The 19,441-nt window shown below is 37.7% G+C and overlaps 1 protein-coding gene across 6 annotated transcripts; it reads left to right on the plus strand.

Moving 5' to 3' along the window:
- The first annotated feature begins 91 nt into the window (after positions 1–91).
- Positions 92–19,379, plus strand: LOC149727383 (uncharacterized). Of its 6 annotated transcripts, none has more exons than XM_089890313.1 (39): positions 92–991; positions 1,430–1,543; positions 1,883–1,897; positions 2,720–2,774; positions 4,606–4,746; positions 4,988–5,141; positions 5,440–5,572; positions 5,956–6,131; positions 6,337–6,411; positions 6,491–6,617; positions 6,877–7,041; positions 7,355–7,433; positions 7,674–7,843; positions 8,002–8,075; positions 8,137–8,353; positions 8,642–8,769; positions 9,049–9,266; positions 9,520–9,704; positions 9,977–10,065; positions 10,229–10,340; positions 12,189–12,260; positions 12,643–12,715; positions 13,072–13,164; positions 13,408–13,539; positions 13,890–14,017; positions 14,127–14,223; positions 14,442–14,529; positions 14,792–14,906; positions 15,012–15,584; positions 15,870–15,985; positions 16,263–16,348; positions 16,552–16,663; positions 16,931–17,011; positions 17,260–17,426; positions 17,669–17,782; positions 18,048–18,235; positions 18,425–18,563; positions 18,860–18,996; positions 19,251–19,379. In XM_089890313.1, exons 2-39 carry the CDS (start codon positions 1,448–1,450, stop codon positions 19,272–19,274), a joined length of 4,944 nt encoding a protein of 1,647 aa, XP_089746439.1. In that variant the 5' UTR covers positions 92–991; positions 1,430–1,447; the 3' UTR covers positions 19,275–19,379. The 6 variants fall into 6 exon arrangements, with proteins under 6 accessions (XP_089746439.1, XP_089746440.1, XP_089746441.1 ...); XM_089890314.1 differs by having other exon boundaries at positions 15,015–15,584; XM_089890315.1 differs by having other exon boundaries at positions 14,448–14,529.
- The last annotated feature ends 62 nt before the right edge of the window (positions 19,380–19,441 follow it).

Below are 19,441 nucleotides of genomic sequence, written 5' to 3' on the forward strand. Positions count from 1 at the left end.
GGTACCTCATGCTCGTCGTTGAGGTATACCATGGGTGTCTTACTTACATATTTGCAATTTTTTCTCAATACTTTATGGTTTTTTTGTGAACTCCAGTCTTAACGGTTAAACTACGCATGGTGTATACGCGGTTATGTATGAGAATTTATTATAATACGGTTTGCATATTGTTAAACATTAGGTAATCTTTCCTTGCACCCAAGTCTTGTTTAATGTAATCTGAAGAGTCCGTTAGTTTTATGCATGTCGTCCACGTATCGGGTCATGGGGCTGTTAATATACGGGAACCTGGTAACTCGGTTCGTAGTCATCGTGGGGGCGGGGGACACCCCGCTACCCCAGTTAGGCGGCGATTTATTAATTGGGTGGCCTTCTGATGGCAACATACGGCGTAAAGTCGACCATTCTTCGCATCTTGTGCTTTGCATTGACGGGACAGATTTTCCCGCCCATTTCTTCCCCCACTTCTGTAAGGTGATCGAAGGCTCGTGAAATGATTTGCCCGCCGCGTTTAAATTCTTGCTTTCGACAAATTTTCTGCGTGGAACTGGCGCAGTACTTCGTAGATCGAGAGGGTCATGGGATTTTGACACCCATACAACTTCGGGGGAATTTTCAGAGTTCGAATTCGTGCATTTCAAAACATTCGGTTGCAACTGACTGCGCTCCAACTTTCTGCCATACCAGTTATCGTACCAAGAACTATAATTGTTACTAAAATTCGCCATATTTTTTGATTAACTGCAGACTTCTAGTTTTCTGATTACTCGAAATTTTCCATCCGTCAGTTGGCGCTAAGTGATTGTTGTTGCTAAGAAACTTTAGCTTCACTTGAGACTCAAAGCAGCCTTGGAATTCCAAAATGTTTTGGACAAGGGTTCGATATATGTTTGGTATGTAAACACGGTGGGCGGGCGGTTTTCCATTGACCACGGTTGTTTGCTTGTATGTCGAGGGTTTGAAACAAATAAAGACGTGACAGCACTCGTGCGTAAGTGATTTCCAAGCACTATTGTTCACGAAAAAATTGTTTTCATTGATTTTTACTTGTCTATTTTTAAATCGTAATTCTGTAACAAAATCTGTAATTTTCGTTTAATTTTTCTAACAAATATCTATTTAATCAAATGTTCAATTAGTTTTATTCTAAATTATTTAAACTGTTGATAATTACCCAGTCTTCTGACCTATAATGTTACCTTTGCAATAATTAATATTAATAAAGTATTAACTTAATAGTGAGATTATGGTGTAAAAATACCAAAACAGGCGTCCGTACATACGTATCAAAAACCTGTATACCCATGTTTAATATAAATTTTCTTATAAACTAATACCTTCATGTTTTATGACATATTATACTGTACCTCAATAATATTTTAATTGTAGCATTTCACCCCCATGTTATGTCAACTTGTATTTATTACAGCACAACAACAAGAGAGCAATGGACAATATCCTCCACACAGAGTTTGATAGTACAGGGGATGTTACAGATTTAAATGAGGGAGAAATATTTGAAGAAAAGTCAAACGAAGATTTGGTGAGTTGTTTATTTTTGTGAATAATTGTTTTCAATAAAAGGAATAGTTTAAACTTAAAATAATGGAAGAAATGTAACTAATTTATTCTGGCATGACGGGGCAATGACAGTTGTTATAACACAGGTGTTCTGCTTCATACACCTCGTGCCTGCTTAGGAGTTACCACGTATGTAACTTATTTATCCTCGCATAGAGGGGCAACGACAGTCGTTATAACACAAGTGTTTACAGGTACGGGCAATATAACAAGAAGATTTAATTTGTCTAAATTAAATATGATTTACTGTTTGACTAAAATTTGGTAATGTCGCTTTTTAAAACTTTTTCTTGTTTTACAGGCAGCAGCTGTGCCGGTAAGTGGTTTGTTGTATTGTTATATGTGTTATATATCATCAGGTGTATAAGTATGGAAAAGATAGCACATTTTTGTTTTGTGATCTTAAAGAACCAAATACTCTGCCATTCAGTGAGACATTAACAGGGTGTCTGTCTTGTTGAGGCACACATATATTTTATGGCAGAAGAGAGTTTGGTCTTTTAAGATTACAAAACAAACAATTGTCTTTAGATCTCATTTTTTTAGATTTAGTTATATCATGTATAACAAGTAAACAAGACATACAGATTAGGTTGGCAGTTATAATAGAGTTTACAATACCCATGCTACATTCAGTTACTCAACATTTGTATAAAGTATTTAACCAGAAACCTCTTTGGATATTTGGGCCAAAGTTTAGTTGGTATCCAACCTCAAAGTCTCCAAAGTCAAGAAAGAAAATTAAGAAGAAGAAATCGAGCATAGACAGGACTGTAGTAGGTTATGATGATTAAGTAATAGTCAAGTGTCAGTTATATTTTAAACTCCTGAAAAAAGAAATGACCTACAAAATTACATACATGGCAGAACACTTGTGTTATAACGGCTGACATTGCCCCGCCATACAAGGATAAATAAGTTACATACGCGGTAACTCCTAAGCAGGCACAAGGTGTATGAAACAGAACACACATGCTATAATGACTGTCATTGCCCTGTTATGCGAGGATAAACAGTTTCATTCATTCATTATGCAGTCAGATATAATGCTTAGTTGATAAATGTAAAATTAGTTAGGTAAAAGTTGACAACAAAAACCTAATAAAATCCTGTTACATGTTGATATTATTCACCCCAGGATCCATATGATAACTTCATGAAAAGACATCTTCAGCATTATGGATATTACACAGGTATGTGTGTTGAAGGTACAGGGTTCAATACCCACCTCGGTAACTGTATGTTTGTATGTTGAAGTTTAAAGCATGCTTGCATATTTACATATTGTGGTTACCTCTATATTTGTCTGAATGCCAAGGAACAAGTAAAAGCTCTTTAATAGTTGTTTCTGTTGTATGTTGTTGTTAAGGTGTATTATAAGTGTTAAATAGATCTTCTGGCAATTATTGGTTGTGTGATTTTAAAGGCCGTTGTTTCGTCTGCCACACGGTGAAACATCTTCAGGGTTTACCATTAGGTGTTTTGTATAGAGAAATACGCCCATAACGGTGGCAGTATTGAGTTCCGAGAAAGGGAGAAGTTACGAGTCATCACTTAAATAACGAGTCATGCTGCTTGTTTTGAGTCACAAGAGGTCATTAACGCAACAAAGTGTCGAGTCGCCCCGTTAATTGACATTGAGGATTAATGATTAAGGTCTCACTTGAAGTTGTAACCATAAGTGGGACTTGTCACTTGTGGAAAATGATTGCCACTCGACGGTTATAAATCCGTCACTGGAAATTCCCTTTTAAAACAAGTGCATTGTTTAAATAAAGTACCTAACAATTCCAACTGTCCTACATAATGATATGCGTTTAAAATATTTACTTAACTTTAATTTTGTAAAACCACTATAAAGTGAAACACAAGTTGTTGAAGAAACGTACTCAAACTTTCCTAACTATACTCTGTCTTAACGCTTTGTTATAAGTTATTGTCAGGTTTTTACATCGATTGCTTACCCTTTGTTTTATGCTATATGGGTTAAGTCCTGTAGGCTGTCATGTGACCTAGGGTATAGGCCAGAATTGGACAAATATACATTTGGTTGATATCTTTATTATATCAGCGGTTTCCAACAAAATACCAACAAAAGCTTACTAGGAATATGCTAAAACATCAGGAAAGTTTAAAATCTGTTACAGCGAAATTTCTGTTTGTTATTTCAGCATTACATTAGTCAGACACTTGCGTTTAATTCCTGATATCTGAGTCCATTTGAACCACTTTCATTCAATGTTTACTGAGCACTTATGAGAACAATGGTGTGCGTGGAGTGGCTTTTGTTGGGTGCCGGTCACATCTCTTCTTTCAATTGTTCAGTTAATATTTCTCACTGGAGGAGACTTACCCCTCAAGCTACTGTGGTTGTTTTAAATTAAATTGAAGGGAAGTTAATTAGAGTCACAACAGTAATGTTTAGTTAGACTGCGGTGTATAATGTCCCCCACCGACGCTGCTAAAGGTAAAGAATGTTTGTTTTTATGGTGAAACTACTTTGGCAATAAGTGTACACTTTATTGGCAATGTATTCTGAGTTGTTTTAGAAATAGCTGTCGAGTTAACTCTTTTGTGTGTTTGTTGGTTATTATTTGTTCCAACATGGTGTTTGCCACTTAAGTATTTAGTAATTAATTGTACGGTTTATTGTTCTAATTTATATTTGTTTGAACATTACATAAATGATTATTGATTAATGATTATGTTGCAGGTATTCCTTACTTAGATTAAGTTGTGCTTGTATATAACTTGTAATGTCTGTCTGTTTAATTAGTTACATGCAACTTAATTTCTGTCTGTTTGATTTGGCAGCTTTTAACCATGTTGTATACTTTATATGTGGTATCATAAAATAAACAATTGTCAGTAGATTTTTAAACTTCAGATCTTAGATTTATAATAATAATTGTTTTAACTATGATCAACAGGCATACAGTATTATTAGGTAACATAAGTGCAGTTTTATTCCAATTCAGTATATACCATTGTTGTGAAACTTAAACCATTGTCTTTCATTATTAGGTCGTAATGCATCGTTTCGAGATAACTTCCGTAGTTTGCAAGAATGGCGACGAAACTACGACGCACGCTTGAGTGGTTATCATGATCTGTCTGTTCCCGATGAACAGTTTGGAAAGAATGGACAAATTATTGAAGGACCTTGTGAGCGATACATTGATAATATTTAATGATATCTTTGTGTTTAAAGTATATTATTTTTTCAAATATTTGCAACATTTTGCATGTTGTTTTCTATAGGGTTTAACAGCCACCCTTTTTACCAATGCTTTGTTTATATTATCATGGTATATCAACTATTATTTCCACCTCATCACCCAGACTATTTCGATATATCTGAAACTCAGACTTGGCCCATGCTTTGTATAATTTCACCTTTTCCCAGTGTTTTCAAGTGAGGGCCAATTACCCGATGACCTTTTACATCGAACCACCCAGCTTGTGTTTCACTACCAAGCTGGTAGGAAGATACCAAAGTTAAGAGAACCAAGGAACCTCTATGCATTAACTAAAGAAGCTGGCCCTCAACAAGCTACAAGGTATGTGGCTACTTGAGTGACTTATCCATGGTTGCCACTCCCATGCCCACAGTCGAGTTGCTGAAGCCATTACAGTGTGTGGATAAGCAGACATGGTTTTAACTATGAAAACTTTAAAATACACCAAGTAACCACTTCATTTAATATTGTTGGTTTAGCATCCATAGTTTATCCCTTAGCATGTTTTAACAACTGTTTTTTGCTGCTAGTTTTTAATAAACTTAACTTCATTACTGTATTTAAAAGGAAGGAGAAACAAATATATATGTAACTATGAAGCCCCATATGCTTCCAACAGGTGGCCTTCCCATATGCAAGTAGTCTGCCCAGCTATTCGATTCCTTGAATACAATCCTCCTTTCCCCGATCCTTTGTACAAACATACAGGGAAAGAACCAACCCCTGCTGTGAGGGGGCCGCAGTTGGGTGAAGTGAGTTATCTTGCAAACAATGGCCATTGTACACGTATTAACATTGTAACTTTGTGTATAACAATAACAATCATGCTTATTGTTTACATGCATGCACAACTTGTAGTAAACATATTATAATCAGACTGGATTCTGGCAACCCCACTGCAATGGCAGGAGCTTGGTAATTAAGTTTTTAAGCCCCAATTTCCGACACTATTATCCTAATTTGCTGTGAGTCTGAGAAAGTCAATATCTGAAACCAATCCTTTTTACCCAAACTTCACAAAACAAACCCCTTTACTAGAATAACCAATATGACCATATAGTGCAGTAAGCCTCCATCATACAGTGTTGGTTCGTTACCCAGACTTCACCTAACATGCACCCCTATTCCTACACAGATGATATACTATAACGACCCGGGTCGTGACCTTTACTTCATGCGCTCTCGTGTGGCTGGTTGTCGTTTAGCGATGGTGAGCACAACACTGACACCTAGGGAATATCCTGAAGACAACTTAACCCTGGAGTTTGAATCGAGATTTGAGAGCGGAAACTTGCTTAAAGTGGATAAGCTGTAAGTTGCATTGGAATGAAATTTTTTGTCACTTATTTATCCTCATGATGTTATAACACCTCGTGCTCGCTTACAATTTACCAAGCATGTGACTTTGTTAGTGATTTGTTAGTGATTGTTTTTTCATCCACAATGGTGCCAGTCCTAGCCTCACTCATCTATGCTATGGCCCCGGTGTATAATATTTAATATGCAATCATTACAGGTCAGATTTCGAGTATGAACTCACACTAAGGACCGATCTCTACACCAACAAACACACACAGTGGTTCTTCTTCAGGTAACTTGAATGTCTCAGTAACTTGGTGGATAGTGTTTGTCTATTATTACATCATAATCACGCTTATTACATCACACAGGGTTCGAAACATGAGACCAGAGCAAACGTACCGCTTCACGATCGTGAATCTCATGAAACCATCGAGTCTCTACAATCACGGGATGAGACCTGTGTTTTACTCAGAGATGAACGCAAAGAAAAATAAGGTGATGGTTGTGGTTTAGGTTTTGCATCGTTAAAAAAGAGATGGTAATAGAACGTAACTTATTTATCCTTGCATGGCAGCAACTACAGTCAATATAATATGAATGTTCTGTTTCATACTCATCTGTTCCAGTTTATGAAGTATGCATATGCATGTTTCTATGAAAATATGCAACTTTGTGAAGAAATGTTTTTCTACACCGCTGACAATTTATGTTTCCATCTTCTAATACTTTAGTATTCACAGTTTATTCCTCACAGATTGGTTGGGTACGAGGAGGAAGTAACATCCGATATTATCGAAATAACTTAGGTGGTAGAGATGGTCGCACTTACTACGGGTTAACATGGACGTGCGAGTTCCCTTTTAAAGACGATTGTTGTTACTTTGCGCATTGTTTCCCGTATACTTACACAGATCTACAGGTAGGTTGGGATGTTATAGATAATGTTGATGTACAGACGGGTGTACGGCAACTTTGGCCTAAATCTTAGATGACCTGCCTCGTCATGTATAGTAATATTGCTGTTGTATAGACAAATGTAGGGAAACTCCCTGGCTTAGATGACGTGCTTCGTTCTAGGACGTATCTTTATAAAGTACGATCTACATGTACAATGTTGGGGTAATGGGCCAACTCTTGTGAATTTGGGCCCCTGGGCTGCATCAATAAAGGACCTCACTCATATCAATAAATTACAATAACTCACACTTCTTAAACTGTGGATTAATTTCCAGGAATATTTATTGGAGGTTGCCAATGATCCAGTTCGATCAAGGATTTGTAAACAACGGGTTTTGTGTCGAACACTTGCAGGTAAGTCAGACGGTTCGCACATCAAGTCCCGGGCTGGGTGATAGATGCAATATTACTGCGGTCATTTTTTTTACTGGAGGTAATAGACCTTCATCCCAGGTCTCACTGGAAAACCTTACCTTTATAGAAAAAATCTCTATTATTGAGTGTCTAAACTGCCTCAGTAGGGTCTAGATGGTAGCACCCTGGGTGTTGGGGTAATTGGCTTACAACCCAGGTCTCACACCTTTACACTCACAGGCAACCTTGTTTACATTCTCACCATCACTTCACCTTCGCGAAACCCCGAGATATCTCGGGCCAAACGTGCCGTTGTGCTCACTGCGCGTGTACACCCAGGGGAGACAAACGCATCTTGGATGATGAAAGGGTTCTTGGATTATTTGACGGGGAACTCAGCAGATGCTAAGGTTGGTATTTGGTTTCTAAACTGGGGTTGTACGATTCATAATCCAGTCTTGTATGACGATGTCGAACTCTATAACTCCATACCAATTTTGTACAAAACATTTTTCTAATTTTTTGGAAAACTTTGTTAGTCATATTATTAACTAGTTTGTATTTCCAGCTTTTGAGAGACACCTTCATCTTTAAGATTGTTCCGATGCTAAACCCTGATGGTGTTATTGTGGGAAACTACAGGTGAAATATAACATGGATGTCTATGGAAAACATATATTAAAACCTAACATTTCTATCCCAGATGTTCCCTCGCTGGTCGCGATTTGAACCGGAATTACAAATCTGTGTTGAAGGATTCGTTTCCTTCCATCTGGCATACCAAGATGATGATCAAAAGGTTGAACAGTGAGAGGGAGATTGTCTTGTATTGTGATCTTCATGGACATTCAAGAAAGAATAATATTTTCATCTACGGTTGTGAAAATAAACATAACCCACAGAAGCGGTTGCATGAAAGGGTAAGTTGGTTTATTATAGGTTTATCATGCGTTAGCTAGAAGATATAGGTTCAATGCTCGATGCTGCTACCCTTGTGGGTGTATTTGGCTTGGGCAAGACATTTAACTGCAATTACTGCAACCCAGAGGTCTCGTATGGTCAAAAACACTCAAAATATTACATAGCTGGTAACTGGACATGAGATGTATGAAACCCATGTAATAACAACTGTCGTTGCCCCGTCATGCAAGATAAACATAATCTACAATTTAACAACATAATTATCAACTCATAATCTATTTCCACAGATCTTCCCACTTATGCTCAACAAGAACGCTTCCTCCTTCTTCTGCTTCAACAGCTGCAAATATAAAGTCCAGAAGAGCAAGGAGGGAACAGGAAGGATTGTTATGTGGTATATGGGGATTCCTAACAGGTGACAACATAACAGTATCGGCATAAGTTAAACCGAGATTGTTTAGCAATTGCTTCAATTGTATTTTGGAGGACCAACACTTGTTTTAAAGTGATAATTGAAAAAAATCCAAAAGATCTCTTTCAGATTTTTATTAGCTATAAAGTAATGTGAAGATGTTATTTTGGGTAGAGTCAATGTTAGGGCTTTCAAAGGTCTTTTACTGTGTGTAAAACATAAACATGTAACTACATATTGTTGCTGCCTATACCTACCCATATAAACCCCGCCCCCCCACAGTTATACAATGGAAGCCACATTTGGCGGAGCTTCACTCCCCGGTAAACGTAAAGACACTCACCTTAGTACAAGGGATTTGGAGATGATGGGATATTACTTCTGTGATACCTTGCTGGATTATTGTGATCCTGATCCTTCAAAAGTCAATGCTTGCCTCAAGGAGTTGCAAGATAGAATGAGGAAGCAGATAATGAGAAGACTTCAAATGCAGAACGCAGGTTTGTGGAAAATACAAACAATCCACAGAGTGCGGTTTTTGATAACTTAGTATATGTTTCAACCCAGTGGTCACTAATAGGTTGTATAAATTGTCAGTCATTTGGGTAAATAACCACAAATACATACATGGTAACTCGTAAGCGGACACAAGTTGTATGAAACAGAACACTCGTGTTATAACGACTGCCGTTGCCCACTAAGCATAATGACTACAGGCATGATATAAGCAACCAAGTAAACCCACCGCCCCAGGTCTCCCGTTATCCGACGACTTCAACATCGACGACTACATGAGCGAGATGGAGTCCGATACATCAGGGTCCGATTCCTCGTGCGACGACGGACTCCCCGTGCATCTGCTTGCTATCGCCCCCAAGTTGCAGAGGAAGAAGAAGATGAGATCCCGACGGGAAAGATCGAAAGTTCCGGCAACGAAGGTCAGTTCATGTTTTTTTCTTTATAGGGATTAATATAGCTTATTTGTCTCTGCTATTAAAGTTGGTTTAAACATAAAAAACGGTTAGCACACCTGCCTTCAGTTGCTCTGTCATGCAAAGTTAAACAAGTTATATATAGAAACAACACAAAATTTTATATTTTTAACATTAACAGAGCAACTGAAGGCAGGTGTTCTAACCGCATCACATAGATCTTTTTTATTGTGATCTTTATAATGTTTCTATTATAACAGTTATTATTTCACTTACAGACAGTGATACCTTCAGCTGCAGACAGCAGTAAACAAGTTGTTACGACACACAGCGCAAAAACTACATCAGATAAAACTAAAACTCTGAGGTAATTTGATAAATATTGTTTCCCATTCCCTTCTCTTGTTGTTTAATTAATATGATCTTCGTTATCGTATTAGAAAAGATAGACTACTTTTACGCTTACTACTCATGGTATATTTTTAGCAAATGTTTTAACTTAACCTTATTAATTTTTTCAATATTTTCAGATATTCTCAAAATTCGAGCGCTCGCAGGAGGTCAGAACATCATGTGACTACACCAGCCAATCAGCATCAAGCGTCAAACGATGACCGAAGTGGTGACAGGTCAACGAAAAAGGTTTGAATAAAGTTGTAAAAGATTGAGATTATATCAACAGTTATTATCATAAATCCAGTTTTCTGACAAATTAGAAAAGAAAGGGACAACAGATATTATAAAGTTTAGAAAAAACTAAAGTTAGTGCATGGTGTTATAAAACACTATAAATACAGAAGGTATGATAAAAATACAAGTTTAGTTAACAGTATAAGCATAGAAGCCAGGAGTATTAAGTTTATATTAAGATAATTAGAAGTTTAAACTTTGAACCCAGGAATGCAGAACTGTCGTTCCTCTTCGTACGAACAAAGCAACTTTCGTTCAATTCACCCCACCACATAAAGTTATCACCCCCTCATCTGTGCCATCGCGTAAAGAGTCGTGTATCGTGACACAGAGAAGTTTCAGCAGTTGCGCGTCATTAGGCCCGACTCCAACTTGTATAAGGATGAGGTCCGGTGATTGCTCAAACTTTAAGATCGAGAATTACGTCAAAGCGGTCACAAAGCAAAGTAATGAAGACCAGCCCGTCGCGCTGTTGGTGCATAAAGCAGAACAGAAACCTCAGACATCTTTAACCATACCACTTACCAACGCCACTCTTGGTGAGAAGAAGTTGTCACAACAGAAAACGGCCCCACGGCCAACACCCGTCACTAAAACTCAGCAAGCCCCATCAACACCTGTCAATATATGGGAAATGTTGTTTTACAATACAAACTACCCAGGTGATATTGGGACATCTCTAGCAGCGGCTACAGTGGCTTCATCACCCGTAGTTACAAAGGAGATACTTGAATACATTGGGAAGACTGATCCCCAGGAGACAAAGTCCATCATCACTGCACAGAACATCACAGGAGCTTACCAGAATCTTCCCTCCATCCTAGCAACAGGATCTTTACTCCCATCCTCCCATAAGATGACAAGGAAGAAGGATCCACGCTCCTCTGCTCCACCCACATCCTCCTTGTTCAAATCTCCAACATCCGGAACAAAAATTCAAGACAAATTCATTCCTCCTCGTCTCACGAAAAGCAGCCCAGTGGGGGGAAGTAAAGAGAAGAAGTTTTCTGTCAGTGGGTTCCGTTACACATCTAGCCTTGTTCTCCACACGAGGCCACCGTTGCCCGACAACCAACAAAGCAACGGCGATTCTACGAAGAAGTTATTCCACAAGACATCGATTCCAAGCCACGTGTTTGACACCCGCAAACACAAGTGGCTTCCACTCCGAAGTTCGCAAGATATCTCACCATCAAAGCTTCAACAAAAACAAAAATCAACGAAAAGTTTCCGAGCTTCAGTGAAAAGTTGTGTTAAATAAACCAGACATTTATGCAGTGTTTAGGGTAATGGGCCAACTCTGGTCTAAATCAAAGACAAGCTTGGTTGTAGGACCTTGCCGAGATAGAATAGGTTTGGGGTAAACTCACCTCAAGACTTCGCCTATATGCAGCATAGTCACAGTATTTCTGTTTATATGAGCTCTAATAGAATAAGTAACTGAGGTATGTGATTTCATTTGTTGTTATGCTCTACTTTATATTTAACAAAACCGTTTATTTTGTTTGTGTTTACTTACAAACATATTTTGTTGCGTAAAATATTAACAAAGTTTCATTTAGTTTTTACAAGTTTAAACCTGTTAGCTCTAACATAGAAATACATTACCAGTCAGTAACATGGAACTGTGGTCAGCCATACCGGATAAAATGACAAAATCCTAAAAAATCAACCACAAAGTTACATACGTGGTAACTCGTAAGCAGGCATGAGGTGTATGAAACAGAACACCCGTGTTATGACGACTACTGTTGTCCCGCCATGAGGATAAATAAGTTACATCACTTCATTCATTGCCAGCTAGCAACTGTTTCTCTCAAGTACGGAGATCCAATGTTGGGGATTTTTATCTCCGGGTTAAAAAGGAAAAGAGTTGAGTGAATTATTAATTGCATGTTATGTAACACTAGTATGTGTGGTGTAATAGTTATGGTGGATTGTTAAACAATATATGCGTGTGTGCCTAACCTCACCCTTATAGAACATAATATGTATTATTAAGTGTCTAAACTGCCTCAGTGGGGTCTAGAAAAATGTCTTAACAAAAACCTTGCATGAAATATCTAACAAACTAAATAATTTCTTCTTCCGTTTAATAAATGTATAAACATAACATAGTTTATAACTAAATACATTAAAAATTATTTTTAAATCCTTTCTTTTAACCTTTTTCTTTTCCCTCTTTCCCTTTTCTCCTGCATATACGTGAGAAACTACAAATCCAACATAACATTCATAAGATAATTACATACAGACGGATTACTTAGAAGTGCTGACGTCAGCATATTTACGAAGTGGTGTTCTAATGATTCCTGATCCAGCAAAAGGTGAAGAACTAATTAAAATTTACTCTTGTATGTACTTTTTAAAGTGGAGGGATAGTGAGACATCATTTGAAACAAATCTAACTTATTAGTTGTAATGTTTACTGATTAATGCAATGCAAAAAATTCTTAAGCGGCCTCCCCACCCTACCACCCCAGGTTTGGTGCCTATAGGTATAGTCTATAATATGGGCAAATGAAAAAAGTTGTTCATTAGGTACTTAATATCATTTTTTGGTATTTTTTCTTTGTGAAAGATTGATGTGTTTGGTGGAGTGTTGTCCAAGACAGGGCACAACAACAAAAGACAGTCATTTAAACACAAACAAACTTCACTAAAACTTAACTTAAACTTTCAGATTATCCATTGCGTTACACAAACAATGGGGGAAACCCCAATGATGGGAACTTTGCTGTCAAATATTTGGCCAACCATTTGGGGAGTTTGTCTCGTAAGTTGAAATAATGAGATATAATCCTCAAAAATACTTAGTTGTTGTTTGTGTAATAATATTTGTCCATTGCAGAGAGATTACATGTTCATTAAGATTAAAAATGTAGTTTTAATAAGAATTAAAGCAGTATGTTATTTCTTGTAAAGTAAAGAATTATATTCTTGATATATTTACTCTAATCTCCCTTATTTTATATTTTGGAACTCTCTGCTTGTTTATCATAATTAATAAATTAATTAGCGGATGGTTCTAACGATTCAAAATCGAGTTCCCCTTTAATGAGGAATGCCTCCTGTCAGTGGTCGCCCCAACCTGATACACAAGGTTCAGATAGTGGAAGTACTGAAGAAATAGACAAGGAAGCTATTATAGGTTTAATTGGGTGCAGTGGTTTAACAGGAGTGTGGCTTACACTGTGTGTGGTGTGTAACTTTACAGTGAGCATGAGGTGTATGAATACACCATGTGTGAGGGTTTGTATTAACATACTAACCAAGCAGAACTTTGTCTGGTGCAGTGGTAAGTGCATCTCATTCTAACCAAGAGAAAACTGGTTTGAGGGTTGGCTCTTCTGCTTTTGTTGGTGTGTGTCCTTGTGTAAAGCGTTTAACAGTAATTGCCCTAACCAAGTGTTTACGAATGGGTTTTTCATACGTGGTAACTTGTAAGCGAGCCATACCAGATTAAACAACTTACATTTATTCACCTACCACCCCACGCAGCTGAGGAACAATATGAACTTCTTCGTCAAGCTGCGTTGCGTCGTCAGTTAAGTGCCGGGCAACAACGAATGCTCGCTCAAAAACATCTAGTGGCCGTAGCTGCGATGCAACAGAGGAAAGACGGAAAGGTGAACATGGAAATATTATAAATCTGATTAGGCTTTCTAAACATTTTTTGAGTTACAACATTGTAACGTCCGGCCACATGAAAAAGTTTCATTAAATTCTTTGTTTTAGAGAATCTCTTCTGCCACAAGTGACAGAGCAACAGGGAATTCCCTAATTCGACAACACCCAAACCCATTTGAGGAGGGAAAGCAAAAAGATACCAATGGTGTGTCTATGTTACTAATATATAGTGGTTCGCTTTCACAGCTTTTTCTTTATTATAACTTTCTACACCACTGAAGATAGTTTTAGTTTTTTTAAGCTGAATTGAGATGAATATAGTATCATTTATCTGGGTTGTCATGTTTGTGTTTATAATTTTCATTATTCATTAACAATTCACTCATTTTTATCACAATGCAATATATGACATCATAATCATAGTTTCAGCTTCGGACACTTTCTTTATGACATCACAAATGAACGCCCCTAACTCTCGTAGTGCTTCGGCAACAATTGCTTCGCAAGAAAGGTACATTGTGACATCATGATACTAATTATGACATCACACCATAATCATGAAATTTTAAGTATTTTCCTAATATATAGATTGGCATATGCAAACAGCTTAACACCAGTAACTCCAATGTAGTGGTCGCTCTTGTCTAAATTGTCAGCATGAAAAGTCTGCGGGTTAGGGTGATGCACCAAATCTGTCTTAAGTCCGAAATTCTTTAGCGAAGAACTCAACAAAATAAATTAAAATTAAATAATCCGGTTCTCAAATATTTTAGAGAAATGGCCACAGGAGGGAGCAGGTCAGCCACATTCGGGAAAAGCCGAAACTCGAATGTCCGAGAAACTTCCGCCACTAGAGGGACGGTCACTGGAGATCAAAAAGGTTTCAAAGTAAGTTTGTGATGTCATAGAAATATATGTTTGAGATATCACTGTTATTAATAACATTATTAAATTCATTATTAAAACACCAGTTATTGAATTTATTTTCTCCAGAAGTCGGGGACCACCCCTCTGTCTACCGAAACTACAGTAACCACCGACCCAAACAACCTGATTGTTACAAAACAACAAGATGATAAACTAACAACTATTTCAACAAAACAAAAAACTCATTATTTCACAAATCAAAGCGAAAATATAAAAACTTCTAAAACCCTGAGTGATGGGAAACCTATTCATGACAAAACTCCCCTAAAACAAGATGAAACATCAACCAATGTGAATGAAACTTCAATCAGTGTGAAACATGACTCACAACAAGTCAAGAATGAGTCTGCAAATAGTTTCCAAACGAAACAAAAACCACAGAAGTTACCCTGGGAGAAAAATGAAAAATCTACAACAGAAAAAGCAAAATCGAAACCTGCAACCCAGCCAGAACAAAATGAAAACAGCTTTCTGTTTAGCTCTGAGCCAATTTTCGCTGGAAAAGACGAAAAAGTTTCTGGAAATGTTCCTGAAACTGGAAAGGATGGAAAAACATCCACACACCTACGTAGGGGAGATGGGTTGGGTCATAAGAAGGTTCCAACTATTAACCGAGCTTCAATGCATGGATTGGTTAAAGTGAGTACCAGTGTGCAGGGTATGGTGGAGATCAGTCTCAACTTAACGGTGTAAGATCTAACCTCTTTGTAAGATCTAACTTTCAGAATGAGCAAGACACTTAATGGTAATTACTCAATTCAATTATGGAATGTCCGAAAAAATAACAATCATACACAAAGTTACATAGGTGGAAAGCACAAGGTGTATGAAACAGACCACCTGTGTTATAAGGACTATCGATGCCCTGTCTTCCAAAGAATAGATAAGTTACATTCAATCATACAATCACCATTTACAACACAGGGTGAAATGGCTTTAACAAAATCTCCTGAAACATCCAACATTCCAAGTGGAATCAAGAAAACAACGTCAGTAATCATGGAATCGGAACCGGATAAACTGTCCGTACAAAGCAACAGGTCAGGTTGTGGTTTGGAAGTGTGTGTTGTTGGTCAGTGCCAGTGGTTAGGTAGGTACTGGGTTCAATGCTCGATACTGATACCATCGTGGCATATATGTGTCCTTGAGCAAGACCTTAGCAGACATTGCTCCAACCCAGTGTTCATTAATGTGTTGTAGCACCCTGGGTGTTGGGGCATTGGGCCAACATTCTTAATCTGCAATTCTGTAAGGTTAGGATCCAAAAAAGCTGCTTTAACAGTTCTTCAGTTTTTTATTTCATCTCATACTTTACAGATACTTACGGCCTGGTTCAATATCTGACATCCATAGTTCACATTATAGAGCAAAGAATTATCAAAGTGGGGAAGATTCATTCTTTGGTGGGTTCTATATTATTGAGTGTCTATAAACTACCTCAGTGGGGTCTAGATGGTAGCACTTTGGGTGTTGGGGTAATAGACCTACATCCCAGGTCTCAGGTGTGCCTCACTGTAGAGATCACCCTTAGAGAAAAAGTTTAACATATTTTAAAAGGTAAAAAAATGTAATAGACATAAAGTTTCAAAATATTATTTCTATGTAGGAATGTCGGACAGAGTTGGGCCAAGTCTGCCCCCTAGAGGTGGGAATGTCCCTCCAGTGGTGGCAAACATTGCAGAGTTACGAAGGTCGTTGATGGGGCAGGGAAGGGAGGGGTGGGTAGAGTTTGGATTTATTTCTTTTATATCAGATAAGGATCTTGGTTTTATTTATAAAACAAAAAAAGTTTGGTGGTTGCGCAACTTAACAGGTGGCCAACTTAAAAATCAAATTTATTTAAGTAATGAATGAATGAATGTAACTTTAACTTATAAAGTGGCTGTTTTGTTTCATACACTTTGTGCCCCCTATTGAGTCACCTGAAGACCCACACATACATATATATATAGCACAAACCCCCTATAAATATGAATATCCTACAGATCAGATGTTCCACCACGCAGAGTCCCAACCAACTCCACCAATCAACCAAGTGAAGAATCGCGTCTCGATAACGGAATCCCGTGAGTTATAACTTTTATTTTCGTAACCATAGATTTATATTCACCAATAAAATTACATACAGGGTAACTTGTAAGCAGGCACGAGGTGTATGCAACAGAACAGCCGTGTTATAACAGCTGTCATTGCCCCGCCATGAGAAAATATACAAGTTACATACGTAGTAACTTGTAAGCGAGCACGGAATCACCATTTAGCTTATTTTAATCTCAAATTCATGGTTGTTCCAATGTTTTGATTGATGTTTCAGTTTCAGCCAGCGTCCAAAACGCAAACAGCCACTAGGGGGAAGACTTCGTTCCCGTGACGACGCATTACATCACAACGACAACAACTATCGGGAAAGTTTTGGAAGTCCAAAACATTTTGATGAAGTTGAAACTTCAAGAAGTGAACCGAGAAAACGACATCATAATGGTAATGTATGACATCATAATTGTAATCTATGACATCATAATGGTAATGTATGACATCGTAATGGTAATGTATGACATCATAATGGTAATGTATGACATCGTAATTTCGGAGATGATAGAGTAACATATTGTTTGTGGTATTTTAAGTTTAAAATTTTTTTTTGAAATAAATGAAAAACATAAGTAGTTAATGATTTTATATATTTTAATATATTTTTAAGTTTATATTCTTTCTATGTTCAGATTATCTTCTTTCCTCGAAGCCCCTCAGTAACCAAAGAGGGGAATCCCCATTAAATATCGAAGAGAAATTGAAGGAAGACACGAAAAGTCGATTCCGTAAACTATTCAATGAAGGTTGGTGGCTGATTATATATTCGTGAATAAACTTAATGCTATACATGGTGCGCCTTGGGTTAAGGTTTATAACTTTGTGGGTTATAGTTGTCATGTCTGTATGACAGATAGTTTAGAAAATCTATTAGTGACCACTGGGTTGAAGCAATTGCCATTAGTGTCTTGCCCAAGGACACATACGTCCACAATGGTGGCAGTCTGGTTGTTCTTTATTATACCCTTTTGGATAAGTTCTTTGTTTGTTCTTTATAATTGCCTTCTTCAGATGAGCTTGATCCTGACGAGGATGTTGATAATCTAAGCACGGTTGCCAACATGGTGAGCAGGAGGAGAGGACACCAACATCCAGGAGGTAGAAGGAGGACACATGATCATTTAAACGAGTCCCCGGAGCTAAATCAACATCCAATCGATGGCAAGGATCAAGATGGAGAGATGAGGAGTTATTCTAAGGTGGGTTGTGGGAACTGGGGGTAGCGGGTTCAAGGCTCGATGTTGTGAGGTAAATTTACAATGTTGAAAACATTATAAGATTGAAATTGATAGGGTATGTGGTAATGTCACATTGTCTAATGTTTCTTGTAAGGATAAAGAACCAACTATGTAAAGCTATTGTATGACATCATACTCTAATTGTTTCAGGGCAACGCAACAATCGAGAGAGTAACGGACACCTCAATGACAAATATTCGGATTGGGTCGCGCACCAACGAGTTCTCGTTACGTTTCAGCGAGAAGTCATGGGTTGATGTTTACCACAAGAGGGATAACGCAAACTCAGGTTAGGGGGTGTTGGGGTTCAAATCTAGCCCTGGGGTGAATTTGTATTTATATATTATATTGGGGGTTTGATGCTGCTACCAATGCGAGAATATGTGTATTTAAGTGATATTTGTGGAAACTTGTAGTGGGCGCGCTTTTACACTTTTCCTCAAGTAGTTTTTACCTGTAGCATGTTTTAACGACTGTCGTTTTGTTGCTAATTCCCTTCTCTCTGTTGTTTAAGTAATTTGATTGGGCTACTGCCTACCCCACTGAAATAAATAATTTCCATTCACGTTGTTGTTTATATTCCAGGGAAATCCGAGAAACAAGTCGTGACTTCGGTTTCGTTGAACATGGAGGGCGATAAGGATGAGCGATCATGCGTAACGACGCCCGCCCTTGCACGACGACCTGTGCCAACAATGCTACGATACCTCAGCGCTAAACAGGTCGGTATATAAGGACAGACTAATATTTTTTTACAGGTGTTTAACTCCTAGCTAAACAGATTTTAAGATCTAGGATACCATGTTGTAACATAACACAGGAGAATATAGGATTAGGTTAGTTCCTTGCATCGCAACCAGAGCATACAGGGTACAAGGCTTGATGCTGGTATAAATAATGTTTTCATCTGTTAAGTTGGTGCTAAATTAACTAAAACATATCATCTACAACACCAACTTAAACATATCTTTCCCAGGGTCAGAATAAGAAGAAGTCATGACATCATACATAATGAGTTATGACATCATACCTACCGTGTTATGACATCATCATCACTGTGTTGCATTTATATTTCGAAAAGTAAATTTATTTTTACATATGACAAGTTATTGTTCAACCCAGCACTATCTGTGCAGTGACTAGTTATAGTAATTCTGTAGTCATTAG

Source organism: Ciona robusta, chromosome 12, assembly GCF_009617815.1.
Source record: "Ciona robusta chromosome 12, ASM961781v2".
Taxonomy (NCBI): Eukaryota; Metazoa; Chordata; class Ascidiacea; order Phlebobranchia; family Cionidae; genus Ciona; species Ciona robusta.